This window comes from Cygnus olor, chromosome 4 (assembly GCF_009769625.2).
Source record: "Cygnus olor isolate bCygOlo1 chromosome 4, bCygOlo1.pri.v2, whole genome shotgun sequence".
Taxonomy (NCBI): Eukaryota; Metazoa; Chordata; class Aves; order Anseriformes; family Anatidae; genus Cygnus; species Cygnus olor.
The window spans coordinates 34,278,627-34,294,659 of record NC_049172.1 but is presented as its reverse complement, the minus strand read 5'-3'; the positions used below and the strand labels follow the sequence as shown (position 1 = coordinate 34,294,659).

Sequence of the window (16,033 nt, the reverse complement as noted above, 5' to 3'; positions counted from 1 at the left end):
AATACTGGATTAAGTTTCTGTTCAGATATTCCAACTGAAGCTTATTTCTTTAAAAGGAGAAAAAAAAAGTATCTTCATATATTAGCCCTAAGTTACCTCACCTCCAAATATGAAATCTAAGATTTTTTTTTCCCCCCTGAAGTAAATGCACTGCACTGCTGCTTACATACTGCAGAATCACGGAGATTTAATTTAGCAAGCAGCTAACAACACATTCTAATGTAATTGCAGGACTGTAATTCACAGTTTAAGATAAAGAAATAAAATTCAACTTCAAGTTATTCTCTTGTGATCTACCTACAGTCTGGAAACTTCTGTTATAACACGACTCAATAAAGAAACACTGCCTTGAAAAATATTTTTCACATACTGAATAGATAAAACCAATGTTAGATATTCTTTTAAGAATCCAGAATCACCATTTTATTTATTTATTTTTAATCCTACTTCAATAATTTCAGTAAAGCAGAGGGAGACTACCCAGATCACATCCCTTCAGAAAACACATCGTTAAGCACTGGTAATTCTTGTTAATAAATCTCAGTTACAATAAATAAATATATATATTAATCTAAACTTCCTATTTAAAGAGGCAACTTATTTGAAAACTTTGTCCAGTAAGTACATTAACTCTTAAGAATTTGTAAAACAGCTCCTGAATAGATGCATGCATATTATTAAAGATGTGCATGCACCCTGCTTCAAAGTGTTATGGGAAGTCCTCAGACAACTCCTAAGCACAAGCACAGCCTGGCACAAAGCCAAGAGCTGCTGCTGCTGCTCCTGCTAGTAGTGGTACTGAAGCAGACCATGTTGAGATCTGCTGGCATGGCTCAGGGACTTTCTGGCCTATGAAGCCATTCCCCTGTGGCATAAATAAAAAAAAAAACACGCCTTCCTCCAAGGTCAGCATGTCTCCTCCAGCAGCAAAACCAACATGGTTCCAGCAGGAAAGGAAAGAAGGGGGCTGTAGCATAGCTCCAGTAAGCGCTGATCTTCCCTTGCATTGTGCACTATCAGGGCAGAAGTCAAGTCATGTAAGGGTCTGTTTAGGGTGCATTCAAATATGCCCAGTAACTGCTGCAGAGACTTGGACAGCTGCATTCAATGGAAATGCTCCTTGCTTTTTTTCCACAGATTATTCCACCTGGAGGAGACTGCAGCTGAAGTCAGGTAATTCATATGCTGAGCACCAAGCACTGCGTAGCGACCTGCTACACACGAAAGCAGATAAAATTACTAAACTTAGGCATAGTTAATACTTGTTTTTCATAGTCCCTTTTTAGTTCCCTTGTTGAGACATCTTTATCACTCTTATGCAGACCATATCGTCACATGTATTTGCCAGAGAACAAGTCAAGGTTCTATGTTCACCCTACACTGTAGCATTTTCTGACCTCTCTGGGCTTAAATCTGAAATCACAACACTCCACTGTTCTCCAAGGTTCTCCAAGGGATTTTGATTGAAATCAGTCCATTATAACTCCAGCTTCTACAACTATGTTCACAGACATTGATATATACAGACATCTATGGTTAAAAAACAGAAGCTATTTTTGAAAAGCATACCCTGAAAATACAAATGCTGAGATTACAGCATGACATTGCATTAACTTTGAGCAGCAACATGCACTTGTGATATTTCATAGGCACCTTTCCCTTTCTGTCCCTTGAGTTTGTTCTCATGCCCGTGTCACACTGCGCCACTCACCGAGGTGCATTGACCCGCCAGTTTTTAGACCTTCAGAGTGAACTGGATCAGGAAACCAATCTGGCTCTCGCATATAACACACACACCATGCCCAAATCAACGACAAAAACAGCGTCAGACCAGACTAGACTCCAGGGCATTGCCCAACAGCATGTTTCGTCACTGAAAACAATGTATTGGTCAACCGCAGATGACATCCAACAGCAATCTCTACTCAAGCCTAAGATCAACAAAGCACCAATACGTACATAGAAATCTGATTCAACCCGGCAGAGCACTTGAGAGCACGTTTAAGTTCCATTAATGCTAAGTGCTTGTTGAATAAGGACAGGTTACTGAATCAGAACTTAACAATTTACTCCCTCTGCAGACAATATGAGTACTGCATGATTATTGATACCACTGCAACAATCTGTACGGATGCTCACCTGCATAACTGCAATGCAAATCCCATACAATAGAACAAGAACATTTCACTGTATGGTAATATTTCAGATATTAGTGTCTTCCAGTCCTCATTAAAAGCAATGGACCCATACTGTCAAAATACGGATAATCAAAATTTCTTCTTCTTGCTTATTTTAACATCTGTGCACAAAGATGATCCTACCTTCCCTTTTCCAGAGGACAGTCAAGAGATCATATCACAGTGATATTCTGTATCACCAAAAGTGATGTAAAAGCTAGTTTATTTTGCTAATAGTCGGTAACTGTTTCCTATGACAAAACAATTTCTAACAGCCAAGTTTTGTAAAGTTCAGCAGTATCAACTGACCACATAAATGTTTCAGTAATATATAACATGATTTACGCCCCCACCCCCACCCCCCACCCCCCAAACAACCAAACTGCAGGTAATGGCACAGGGACTGAGAACAGAGCTCTTATCCCCACAGATTTCAAAGATCTGCTCGTTCATGGAACAAGTTTTCCCGCAATGTGGACTTCTCTCTGCCATTAGGACAGAAGACAATTTATGTGTATAATTTAAGAGAAAAATAAAGCATCATTAGGAGTAACTTTAAAAGATACTTTATACAGATTTTGAACTCCTCACTAAGATGAGCAAATCAAAACAGAGCACCCTCAACAAAATAAGGATAAACAAAGCTGTAGGAAGTACAAGGCTGTTAAATGCATGCTGGTATGCTGAGGAGAACCTTTAGACCTTCTGGCTTGATTTATTAATGCAGGCTCATATTTTTTTAAGTGAGAAATAAAGACACATTTAGAGGTTCCTGTTATGTCAAGATTACACCCAGAACTGTTAAAAATTACATAAAATTGTACATTAAACTACAAAAAACAAGTATTATGTTCTAAATTTAAAACAAGAAAAGTACAGATTTAAGGTTATAGTGTACAAGATAAAAGAAACACTGTTAAAAAGGTTGCACAGGAAACTTATGGGAAGCTAAAGGGGAAAACAACCCTACCAAAGCATGGAGAATATTTTAACAGCTTGGTCTTTTTCCCATAAAGTCCATCAGCAAATAAACAGAGGTGAAGGCCAATCATAAATTCTAAAAATAATATTTACCAGACCTTTATCTCTCTGGCAGGTATCATTCTGATAAGTGACTATTCTAGATAATTTTTAACACAAAAGTTTATTTACAGAAAATACTTGCAATAGCCTGAAATCTGATTTTAAACCGAATCACCCATTCAAGCTGGTGAGGGTTACGCATAAATGAAGGCTATGTTGTTGTTGTTATCTTTTTTTTGAGCAGCAAATGTACCACCCAGCCCAGCCTGCAGGCTCTGGACCACACACCAAAGCCAAAAGAATGTCCTGATCCATGCGAATCGCTCAGGAACAGATAGGCGTAAGAAGTCCCTAAACACTGTCAACATTGATCAAAGATTGGACCGTAAACCCTAAGAAGTCAATGACAGTCTTTCAACTGATTTTAGCATATCTAAACTCTAGAATATCAATACATTATTTCACGATATCTCCTCATCTGAATGATAACAATTAAAACCTAACAACTAATAAGTATAGTAAATTTATTATTTAGTAACAACACGGTGTAAGTGTGTGAATTATCCCACACTACATCACACCAGTGAACCTTTGCTGAAACAGTAACACCTCATGCCTCACCAGGATAAACAGGCTAGCAAACAGAAACAACTGTTTAGGAACCTGTATAACTTTGTATCTTAAATTCCTTTCAGACTACCCAGGCTCCAGTCAGTTCAATTACGTGTGTAGATTTCAACTTTAAGTTCAATTCTTTGACCTGTCTACCAGCTAAGACATGTAGTTAAATGTCACCTTGGAAGAATAGGTTTGGGGGCATTTTTGTTTAGCTTCTAAATCAAAATCAGAAAGATTTACTATTATTACTAAAAACAGTAATAGGAAAAAATAAAGAAAACAAAACAAAGTATGTGCCAGATCAGCAAATGGTACAACATTCCCTACAGCCATTGGGGAAAAGGACTTAAAAAGAAAAAAAAAAAAGCAACGTGAAAGTTTGGAAAGGTATTGAGCATGGCTGTTGCTGAATCATGAGAAAATAAAAAAGCATGTGATTCCCTTTCATCTGTTACCTGTCTCAGCAAGCAATACCTTGCATCTGCAGTGGCCCCCACATCCCCATCACACATGGGAATAGGGAAAAAGTCTTCCCAGACCTCCCCAGCATGGAGATGCACCCATCTCCAGAGGTCCTCCCCTCCTTGGCAGGGACCCTACTCCTGTTCCTGGCCTGGGAAGAAAGCAGATTTGGGGAAGATGCATGGCAAGGCTGCGCAAGGAAACGTTAACAGGTAATTGCACCAAAGAGTCTGATTTCTAGCCAAATTTCAAAACTATCCAATTGCAACTGCCACGAAGACTCCACAGTAAGCACATCAGCCCTTGGTTTGCACTACAACTGCTGCAAAAAGTGAGTATGTACTTGTACATACAAGAGTTAATATGGAAATTAGAGGGAAAAGGCACATTTGCAGAAAAAGCTTTAGGTAAGAACTAACGCAGCAGAAAGGTCATCCTCCTCAATTTATACTGTTGTTTCAAGCAACCATGACATTTTCCTGGGCCATTTTGAAAATTACATAATTGGCATGATCATGAGTCTCAAGCTCATACCCTGATTCAGATGAGCAATCACCTTGAAGCAAAATCTTACTTGGATTCTTAGTGCAGATTTTCATCAATGACATCACACGATCTCACATACCTTATTTCTCAAGCCCACTTTGCTATTATTTGTTTTATAAACCACTGTTTCTTAGAAATGTCATTCATTGGGGTTGGGGCGGGGGGGATCTACATACACAGACACACAGGTATGATTCACCCTCTATTAAAAATAAAACATGTTCAGTCTTTCAAAGACAAAGATATGTTCTGCATGCATATTAGCATAGGAAACATGTCAAAAGAAATAGGGGAATGTGGTTTTTTTTTTGCTTAAGAAGCTCTCCTTCCCCAAACATTGCAAATTGCAATGTTATAAACAAAGTTACCACCATCCACCTTAAAAATAACCATAATTGCCCACATCAAATAAAAGTAACTAAAAGGAGAAAAAAAATAATGTTCCATTTCACAGTGGGTATTTGTTCAATAAGGTAACAAGACATCTTAAATGCCTAAACTATGTTTATTAGACAACTATCAGCAAATATAATTGACTCTAGAAAGCACCAATTTAATAACAGGTGATATTCTAATAGGAAAAGAGAATTATTTCTAGTAACGTTCTAAATATCCATTTTGAAAAACCTTCTTCACTCCTGGTCACCCAGGCCCTTCAACCATGTAAGCTGCAAGGCATAAGTGTATCAAAAAGCATACAATATTGAGGTTCAGATAATAATGCTGTCAAAATGAAATATATTCAATGTGGATCATCTATTGGCTTTAGAGAACCACGTAGCCTATTTTTTCCCCCTTCATCTTAGTGTTTGCTTATGGCAATTTATATTGTAGGAAAAGCATAGCTGGTGGGGGGAAAAAAAAGAAGACAAAGTGACTTTACTGTCATCCCAATACCCTGTTGACATGGGACAGCTGAAATACATGCTGTAAACTATACGTTTTATTACAGCACTTTGGAGGATGAACAAACTTGAACATGATTTCCTTGGTTTTAGCTGGAACGTGGCACAGGAATAAGTAGAAAGGTGAAGATGAACTTGAGGCTCATTAGGAAGAGTGAGCTTTTACAAGCCTCTGTGATTTGTCAGTAGACAAATATCTGAACGGGCACCTACGCATTCAAATCTGTACTGCTAAGATGACCTCTACATTAATTTATTTTGAAACATGAAAGGGTTTCGCACAGGTCCCCTGCTGCACCTGTTAGCAGAAAGCCATTGCCAAGCAGATTAACAGTAACATTTAATAAAATAATGGGGCTGAGTTAGAGATTTGAAATGATGACACATGTCCTAATCTGAAACACAGATCAGGATGTCTGACGTGTTGCAACCTTGCAGATCACCACCACCTAAACAGAATTCCACACATGCAGTAATCGCTCTGAGCGCTAAAAATTTCAGGACTATAATCATGAAAAGCAACAACTACACTCAGCTGCATATCTTACTAAGGTATCAGCTTGGAAAACAAAGGTAGGAAAGTACAGTCACATCAAGCCTGATGACAGATTATCCATTTACTGGTCCAGAGGCAAACTAGATGAGAAGAGCTACCATGGAGTTATGTCAGATCAGAAGGTACTCCTTCAAAAGCCTTATGAGAAACTGTCATTAAAAACATAATTATTGATGACTTTGCTCCTACCAGTACTTCCCTGTTTACCGTGCAGCGACTGACATCCTGCAGCAGATGACAACCTTGACTCAACCTGAGCAGCACTTACTCATATGAGAGCTCTCACGGGTGGCAGGAGCTAGTTGCCCAAGTAACAGCGCTCATCCACAATGGCAATTAAACACTGGGCCTTTGTTTTCAGACAACCCATCAGTCTTCTGCTGAACTTTTCCCGCTATATAAATAATGCAATTTATGAAAATTTCATCAGGCAAAATAACTAGAAAACAATAACTTCATCTTCCTTCATCCAGAAAGTATATTTGATCCAAGCACAGGTGATAACAAATATACAGCTATGTGCAAAGTTCAGCACGAAGGTGGGATACAACCCTTTCAATTTAAGAAAGGCGTATTAAAAAGTATATTCTCTACAGATGATATTTGAAATAGACAGAGAAAAAGTAAAGTACGGCTTGCAAATTGGTAAGCAGATTGCAGAGATACTGGACAGGTCTGAGAATAAAATGTAAATATTTAAAATATTTTTTTCCTCCTGTGAACTCTAGGTCAATAGATTGTCTTCCCTCCCCCACAGCACCATTATTTTAGGTATTATGTTTTTCATTGTAACACTATTTTTTCCAGAAATACTTAAAATCGTACAAAAATACAGAAAGCTACACATCCTCTTCACCCCAATCCAAGAATACGGTAGAAGCTGTGTATCTTTCAAAGAGAAAAAAAATAAAAAAGACCTAGAAAGGTAAATGCAAATTCTGTTACCAGCTATTTCACTGAGCTTTAGCACAAACCTTGGGTCAGCCAGTTTGACACATGAAGAGGCTATGTAGCTACTGTAACTCAGTCATGTTGCCAGATGCATTTAATAATTTGTAAAATTGACTGTGAAATTAAATAGCTTATGTAACTAAGTGTCCTTTATAAAATACATGAACACCTGTTTGTTGGAGAAGTATATGCTTCCACGAATCAGCCAAGAGATACAAAATCAAAGGATGCTTGCATATTTCTTTCACCAAAAGTGAGGAGATCAGTTCATCCATTTATCCCTTTCAAATGCGTCAAGTTTTAACAGCCCTCCTCCTTCTGGAGGCATTTTTCTATATATACAAACCAAATGTTCCTACAGTTACAATACAGAAATAATAGATTGCCACAGGCTTGTAAGGTTTAGTTTTTAAACTTAACCAGTTGAAGCCTGGTTCAAACTTACAACCATGCATCCTTGAAAAAATGGATTCCTGACATTACCATCTCATACTCATCTCAACATTTCATCTGAGGTACAACACATTTGAGCACCAGCTAAGAAAGAATACCCTTTATGGGACACATGAGAGCAATTTTGCTAAGCTCTCATTATGGGAAAAGCAACATTTGTAGTAGTAAGAGCTCATAAACATACTAAAGCTACACTTTCAAACCTAATAACAATAGAATATAATATGTTCTTTTTAAATATTAAAGCGATCACTTTGTTTTTATTAAAGCCATAGTAAAATATGGCAAGCAACCAGCCAATCTAACAATAGGAATTGAAATGCAAACACAGAATTACACATCAGCCTGAGAAATACCACCCCAGCCCCCATTTTAATTCACATCTTGTTTAATTAACACGGAAACGTGTTAAAAAAAAAAAAAGCAGTAACTTGCTTGCTCACCTGGACACGTTTTCTGGAATGTACTCTAGAACTGGGTAGCCATCACTTCTTCTGGATGCCAGCTCCGAATGCGATTTCCAGGTCTCCACTAGCGTGCTGACGGGAGGAAACGAGCTCAAGTGCGGAAACGTCTGCTCTCTTGCAACCGGCCGCGACAAAGATATCGTGCCCTGGGCACCGATCCTGTAGTGAAAAGATTGTCCACCTGAATTTACACCAACAATGGCAGAGGATGGTATACTGTTGTCTTGGTAATAGCTGCCATCGTCAGGCTCCTGCTTAATCCCCACAGGGAGGCCTGGATTTGGAAAACCGCTACCTTCACAATTTCCATCAAATGAAGAAACAGGTGGTCCTAAAATCCCAGAAAGAGAGTAGTAGTCTTTGTCATCCATAAAAGAAAAGTATGAGCCATCTGTAAATGGAAAAGGATTTACTGTTTGATTCCCTTTAAAAGAGGCACCAGAACAAGGATGTTTAGTGGACTCTTGCTTCACTGGTACTGAAAAAGGGGAATCAGGATTTATTTTACTGTTTTCTCCAATGCACGCGCTACCAAACGAACCGTCTGGCTCGGGTTTTATGAACTGAACGAGGTTCATCTGGCTGTTGTTTGAGATGGCATTCTCCATTTCCTCCATTTTGGGAAATGGGATTTCTTGAGCACCCTTGTCTTTTGTTTCTGGACTGGGAACAGTCTCTTGGCTTCTGCTAGGTCCAGCCGGCGTGCTGGAAGTGGGGAATCCTAGAGAGCTGTTGATAGGGCTACAGATCGAAGATCCCACAGTGCTAACCGCTGGGCTGGAACGAGTGGACCTGTTGGCATTGGAAGGGCTGGCAATAGAGCTTCTTGAGTTCACGTTTGCAGGGCTGGACACAGAAGACCGCATAGTGATATTGTTAGGACTTGAGACGGGAGATTTCACGCTGCAATGACTGGGAGGACTAGAAATTGGTGATTTCATGCTACTTATAGGGCTAGAAAGTGGAGACCCTACATTGCTAACATGTGCAGGACTGTGCAACATCGAGCCCCGGTTTTCAACGTTAGGCGAGCGTGACAAAGGAGTTCCCTGGCCGATGGGGCTGTGCACGGCAAAGTTCCCAAAGTTAGCAGTAGTTGAGGACACAGAGTTAACGCCAGCAGGACTACACACTGAGGAAGTCATGTTCTGAGGACTGCAGCCCGAAGGGCTTTTCTCTTGACACATGATCGGGCTTTTGACAATAGCGTGCATGGCACTACCGTTCATAGCGCTTCCCGAGTCCGACATCAAGGACCTCAAGGGCCTGCTGGCGCCATGGAGGGGAGAGGAGCAGTGGCCGTTCTCCTTGTAGAGCTTCACCAGCTGCTCCACGTTCTGGTAGATCTTTCCTGGGCTGCCTTGGTTCTGCTGGTCGTAGTGGTAGTCAGCATCTCGTATTGAATCCATATACAAACCCATAGATTCGGCCACTGTTGCCGACAGTTCCTTCGACTCTGTTTCAGTTTTGATGTCAGAGGGCAGAACACCAGGCTGACGGCCGTCTTGCTGCAGGCAAGAGAGGAGCTCGGGTTTTTCTTTGTTGTTTCCTGGAGTGCTGCTGTTTGCAAAAGCGCCAGCAGCACAGCTTACATTTACAATCTCCATATAGTTACTGTCACCAGCCTGTTCTCCAGCACCTAGAGAAGAATACTCCACAGACTGAGAAACTTGACCCCACCGTCTCTCCATCTCTAAGCCTTCTGGGTAGCTGTGGTATCCTTTTGTCTCCATAACTAGCAAAGACATACACAAAAAAGTAAAATTAATAAGTGACAGGACAGTGCAATTTCCTAAGGAAATTTCCTAATTTCCTAAGGAAACAAGGCGTATCCGCTTACTCTGTCTATCCCTGTCTGTCTGCTTGCCAGTCCCGCTTCCCGCCCCATCAATCACTTCTCAACCATTTGTCCAGTTTCAATCAAACCAAGGGAGAAGGTGTCACAGATACAACAGTCCTATGGGTTCAGAGAGAAAATGAGCCAACAAACTGCAACGACCCCAATTCCTGCCCTCACCTTGCCCTGAAAGGCACAGCTGGGCAGCACCAGCACAACCCTGCGGCCGGTGCCAGCAGCACCACCAAAGACCTCACACTGTCATGTTGTAGGGATGGCAAAGCAGGAGAGGCTGGTGAGCTACAAGGGTTTCTCTTTATCCTCCAGTGCTAGAAATGATGCTTTGAAAGAAAGCAGCAGTTCTGCGGGGCTGGGCACAGACCTGCCCTTACACAGCCACGCAAGCTTGTTGCACGGCCACCAGAGGGGACGCGGAAGGATGGGCTGAGCGGGGAGAAAAGCATCACAAAAGTTTCTTCCACAGAAGGAAGGGGATGCAGGACTAATAAACAGGTCCGTAATTCCACCAACCTCCATGGCAGACAGCAAGAGGAGTACGTAAAGGAAAGTAAACCTTCTTATAAAAAAGGCCCTAAAAAAGCTTCCCACCCACCACGCCACTCTCCCTAGGCAGGGAGCAAGATGCATGCCCATTTTCTGAGTGATCACGCGTTACTCTGAAAATATTCTCCATTATTCTGAAAATTGTGTACAGGTAACAGCAACTTTTCTTTTTTTTTTTCTTGAAAAGAATTAGTTCATCACCATATTGTTAAAACTGCAGAAACTTAACTGCCGTTATTTGTGATACCAACATTATGCAAAGATTTTTCCCCTTTCAAGAAGTATTAATTTTCTAATTTTAATAGCATTTCATCGCCTTAACACTACTTATAAACAATTTTTAAGTAAAACCGCAAAAAAAAAGAAAAACAACAAAAATAAAACAAAAAACCCTTAAAGAGAAAGACTGGAATAGTTCTTTGCCCTTACTTAGGGCTATGTCCCTATACCTACGTTCCTCTCAGGGGCAAGTTTTATTAGAAGATGATCGTGTGTACCGAATCACATCCCTCTAGCCTAAAATTTTCAGCCAGAAGTGCCTGCTTTCACAGAAAGTCCCTCCCGGATAATCACTTACCCCCGATTTAAGTGCTGAGCAAGCCTAATTCCTAGAGAAATCAACTGCAGCTGTGGGTGACCAGCATTTCTGAAAACCGGGGGACTCGGTTATAAGGCTTAAGGGGAGGGTGCAAGTGAGTTTTAACCCTGACAGCCCCGGCAGCAGCTCAGTGCACGGGGTAGCTCCGGGGACAGGCCCAAGGCGACCCCGGTGCGTGAGCTCGGCAGCGCCCGGCGGGCGATCCCTCACGCAGCAGCAGCAAAGCTCAAACTTGACGCGGAGCCGAGCGGCAGGCACGCTTCGAAACTTTACCAGACCGAGATCTGGGTCACCCGCGGGAGGGAATTAAAAAAAATCGCCCGGTCCCGTGCTGACGGAGCGAGCGGCGCCGCTCGGCCAGCGCATCCCGGAGCACCGGGAACCGGCCGGGAGAGCCTCGCGGGGCTCGGCTGGGCTCCGCACCCCGGCGATACGCGGGCGCAGCACGGCGGCTGCCGGGCACCGCTCGCCCCGTCCCCGGGCTGTCCCAGCGGGGGGCTGCGGGCAGCGGGGGGCTCCGCTGTGCTTCCCCCAGCCCCGAGCACGGCCCCACTGCCCCCGGCACCCCCCGAGGGCGGCCATTTGCGCTCCTACCCCGCCGGGAAGCCCGGCGGCCAGGACGCCACCAAAACCCAAACCCCCCAAAACCTCCCCGCCGGGGCTGCTCCCCTCACAGCCCGCGGCCGCGCTGCCCCGGGGGTCCCGCAGCCGGCCGAGCCCCCCGGGTTCGGTACCTGTTGCGGCGGGGCGCCTCCTCCTGCCAGGAGGGAGCGAGGGCGGAGCGGGGCGGGGCGGCTCCCCCGGCCCCGGTGCCTGCCCCGGTCCCGGTGCCGGTGCCTGCCCCGGCCCCTGCCGCTGCCCGGCCGGCCGAGGCGCGGCGCGCCGCCCGGTGACACGGCGCGGCAGCCGGGAGGGGACGGCCCCAGGTGCCAAGTCCTTTAAAAACATGTCACATGCCCAGATAAATTCAAGTTGACGTCCCGCCCGCCGCGCGCCCCCATTGGCCGCCCACCGCGCCGCGGGGGCCAGCCCGCCTCCCCATTGGCCGGCCGGCGCCGTCACTCAGCCGCCGGGCGACATGACTGATACAAAGTTGCTGCGACACAGGCGGCGCGGCGCGGCTCCTTAAAGCCGCAGGGGCCGCCGCGGCCGCCGCCGGAGCCGTCCCCCCGCGCGGAGCCGCGCCCCCGGGGGGCGCCGCGGGGCGGGGGCGCGGGGCGGCTCCCCGCGGGCAGGTGGAGGTGCGCGGGGCGCGGCTGCCCCCGCCCGGTTCCCGCAGGGCCGGGCATCGCCTCTGCACCGGCCCTGGATTTCCGCGTTTGTCGGCAGCGCATGAATATGCATGCAGAGCCGGTGCGGGGATGGGTTAAAAGGGAGGAAAAAAAAAAAAAAGGGAAAAAGGGGAAAAAAAAAAAAAAAAAAAAAAGCGCCGAGGTTCAAGGACTCGTCCTCTGCACGCCGCCGGGCTCGTCCCGCCACGCTCCGCCGGCGAGGGGCTGCCGGCACCGGCACGGCGTCCCGCGGGCTGCGTGCCCCCCTTCCCGGGGAGAAGCGGGGAAAACAGAGGAAAAAAAAAAAAAAACGAAAAAAAAAAAAAAAAAAACCCCAACGAGCGCCCAGCAAACTTTGAGCCCGCGGTCCCAACTCGCTCCGCAAGCCCTCGCCCCCCGCCCCCGCAGCGCCCCGCGCCCCCCGAGGAGGGCTCCGCACCCCCGCGTTCCGCCCGGAGCCGGCGGCGGGGGCCGCGCATCGCCGCGGGGCTGCGCGCACCTCGGCCCCGGCTCGCATCCCCCGCGCATCCCCTGAGAGCAGCGAGGAACTCCGCTCGCCCTCGGTAGCGGCGGCGAAGGCGCGACCACGGCCGGGCTCGGGGCTCACGTGCCTCGCCCATCTCCGCGCCGTGCCCCGAAATCGGGCACCGGCCGAGGAGGACGAGAAGGAGGCGGTGAGACCCGCGGGGCTGCCTCCGCGCTTCCCCCGGCGAGCAATGGCCGTGCCCTTCCTGCGAAGTTTTCCCCGCCGGGGACGGGACCGGCCGTGACCTGGATCCGCCGACTCGGGTGGCAGCCGCCCGGCCGGCCCCCGGCGCCCCGCTCCGCGCCCCCCGCAGGGTCCGCGCCGCACTCACCTCCTCTACGACATGGTGGCGCGGCGGGAGGAGGCACGGCCCCCGGCTACTGCCAGCGAACCATCCGGCAGCGAGCCTGCACCGGCACCGGGGAGAGAAAAAAAAAAAAAAAGGGGGGGAAAAAAAAAAGAGGGAGGGGGGAGAAAAAAAAAAAAGTGTGCGGAGGAAATGGTGGGAGCGGGGCTGCGGCAGGCGGCGGGGTGCCCTCGGAGCGGCTCGGCGCGGCCGGGCGGACAGCTCCCACCATGGACGCCTAGGTGGGTGGGTGTTCCCGCGGGTCACACCCTCGCCCGCCGGCGGAGGGGAGCGGGGGGTGGATCCAGGAGCGGGGAAGGGGGGCGGGGGGTTCGAGGAAAGGAGAAAAAAAAAAAAAAAAGTGGTGGGGGGGGACGGGGGAGGGAGAGAGACACCCTCAAAGAAAAAAATAAAAAAGCCACAGGAGGGGAAAAAAAAAAAAAAGCCAAACTTATGTCATTCCAGGTAAAACTCCCATCTGCGCCACCAAGGAAGAGGAGGGAGGAGAGTGGCGAGGGTGTAAACTTTTTCCTCCCCCCCACCCTTCCCGGTGCTGCCCGGCCCCTCGCAGCGCCCGGCGGCCGCGCCGCCCCCTCCCGCGCCGCCCGGCCGGCCCGGCGGCACTCGGCGGCTCCCGGCGGCTCCCGGCGGCTCCCGGCGGAGCGGCGCCGCGGGGTTTCTCACGCACGGAGCCCGCCGCCGCCGCGGTTCCTGGTTCGCGGAGCCGCCGGAGGAAGGGAAGGAGGGCGGGCGGCGGGGAGGCAGGGCGGGCGGCGGGGGAGGAGGAGTGTCTCCCCGTGCCCTTCCCCCGGCCGAGCGGCTCTCCCGGCCCCGGAGGCGGCGGCGGCGGCGGAGGAGCCCCCCACCCCCACCCCCCGCCGCGCTCGGTTCCCCCCCGCCGCCGGGCTGCCGGCAAACGCGGGGACCCCCCTTTCCTTGTCCCCCCCCTAGCGGCGTGCCCTCGGGGTCAGCCCGGGCAGCACCGAATCCGTCCCGATTTCGTAAAAGAATGTGAAAAATGTGCACGTAAAAAAACGTTTCCCCGTTAATTAAAAAAATAAAAATAAATAAAAAGCGCTAACATCGATACGGGTTCTTAAATTAATATTTCGCTTGTGGCTACGATGTCTGAATGCCGATTATTTTGAAGTTCGAGGCTTTAAATGTCTCTTCGTTGAAGCATCTTTAAAAAAAAATGAAGCGTCGGAGGGAGGGCAAGTTGGCCGTGTTTTAATACCCTCGGTGAAGTGTTTAAACATGCAAAAGGACCGCTCGCGGAGAGGGATCTCTACCTGTGCCAAAGCCTCGGTAGCACCGGGGCCTTAAAAAAGGCGATTATTTTATCAGCTGTTGTTTGCATCCGTCAAAGTTTGCGGGTAACTTGATAAATGTTAAACAGGGAAGCATAAAGTGCTGCTAAGGCCAGACTTCGAGATAACGGCGCATTCAGTAGCTTAATTTCACAATTAGTTTGCTATATTATTGGAAGCAAATCATATTTCACTGTGCCTACACTAGCGCTCTATTTTTAGCCAGAATGTAGCTAAAAAGGAGGAACCTACCGAGACGTATTATAACACAGAATGCGAACAATTCTCTTCTCTCTCCTTTTACTCCTTTTGTGTCATACAGCTGCTTTGGAACACAGATCATTTATTAATCCGGCAGAGCTGCCTTTGGTGGTGTGGAAGCTGCAGTCCCAGGGCAGAGGAAAGTTCCCCACAACTCCACACAAAGCAAATCCCAGGGGTGCCAAAAGCACCCGAGCGCCTCGGCTGCTCTGAGAGCTGCCATGCTGAGCACAATTACCTTATGGCAATTTATAGGAGCGGGGTGTTTGGCTGATGGGTTGCGCTTCTTTTGTCTTACTCTTCCTGCTATTCTTGTGTGCTTGATTTATTTATTTTTCTTTTTTTTTCAGGGCAAAGGTGTAAATGAAAAAGGCATCTGAAATGCTTGGAGGCAGTCTCAGCCTTAGCGTGGCATGATTATTATTATTGCTGATGAGCAGAAAGGAGGGAGAAAATAAAGTTTAGGGAATATATCCAATATACCAAATGTTTGATTTTTTTTTTTTCCCATTGTGTTACACCCAGAGATGGCTGCTGGAAGGATAAAGCACCCTTCCCAGCACATGCAAGATGCTCACAGATTTTCCACAAATTCAGTAGAAACCTCATTTGTTTTCTGCTTGTGGTTCACAGGAGCGCTTAGCTTTTTAGTGGTTGACACTAGATCTATTTTTAGCAGCATTTTAACAGCTGTCACTAACAACTAAGATCTCATCTTGAACGGGGAAGGGAGATTATCTGTTTTATTTAAAAAATCAAACTACATAATTGTCAGATTATAAAATGCAATTTGGATCTGTATCTGACAAAAGAAAAAGGCTATCTTTTCTCATTGTGCCAATTCCATAATAAAAAAAAAAAAAAAAAAAAAAAAAAGGACCTACAGTGGGCTCAATAAAATAACACACGGAATCTGTGAGGTTTGGAAATAATGCTGTTTAAGCACATACAAATGTGTGTATATGTATATATATATATATATCGCGTTTCGAATTCTGCTCAAAGTGATCCCCTTGCTGCCTTCTGCAGCTGTGTCGTGATGGGGAAAATGCAAAGAGTTTCAGTCGTGGTTTTCCAAGTAGGTCAAGAGGAACAGCGTGGACACCTCCAACGAGCAATTCTCTTCCCTCGCCTTGTATTTTAGACGAGGTTAACTCATGTC

General features: G+C 46.5%; 1 protein-coding gene across 3 annotated transcripts in view; it reads right to left on the bottom strand.

Moving 5' to 3' along the window:
- The window catches only part of NR3C2 (nuclear receptor subfamily 3 group C member 2), a 201,872-nt gene extending 188,275 nt beyond the window's left edge, over window positions 1-13,597 (bottom strand). Inside the window, exons 1-2 of one of the 3 annotated variants that reach the window (XM_040554765.1) lie at window positions 13,286-13,597; window positions 8,135-9,893 (exon numbers count right to left, since the gene is read on the bottom strand). In XM_040554765.1, the coding sequence (XP_040410699.1) occupies window positions 8,135-9,891 (1,757 nt within the window). In that variant the 5' untranslated portion in view covers window positions 9,892-9,893; window positions 13,286-13,597. Of the gene's footprint in view, window positions 1-8,134; window positions 9,907-11,891; window positions 12,012-13,285 lie in introns of those variants that run through there. The other 2 variants (XM_040554766.1, XM_040554764.1) reach the window with 2 other exon arrangements.
- Between the last annotated feature and the right edge of the window lie 2,436 nt (window positions 13,598-16,033).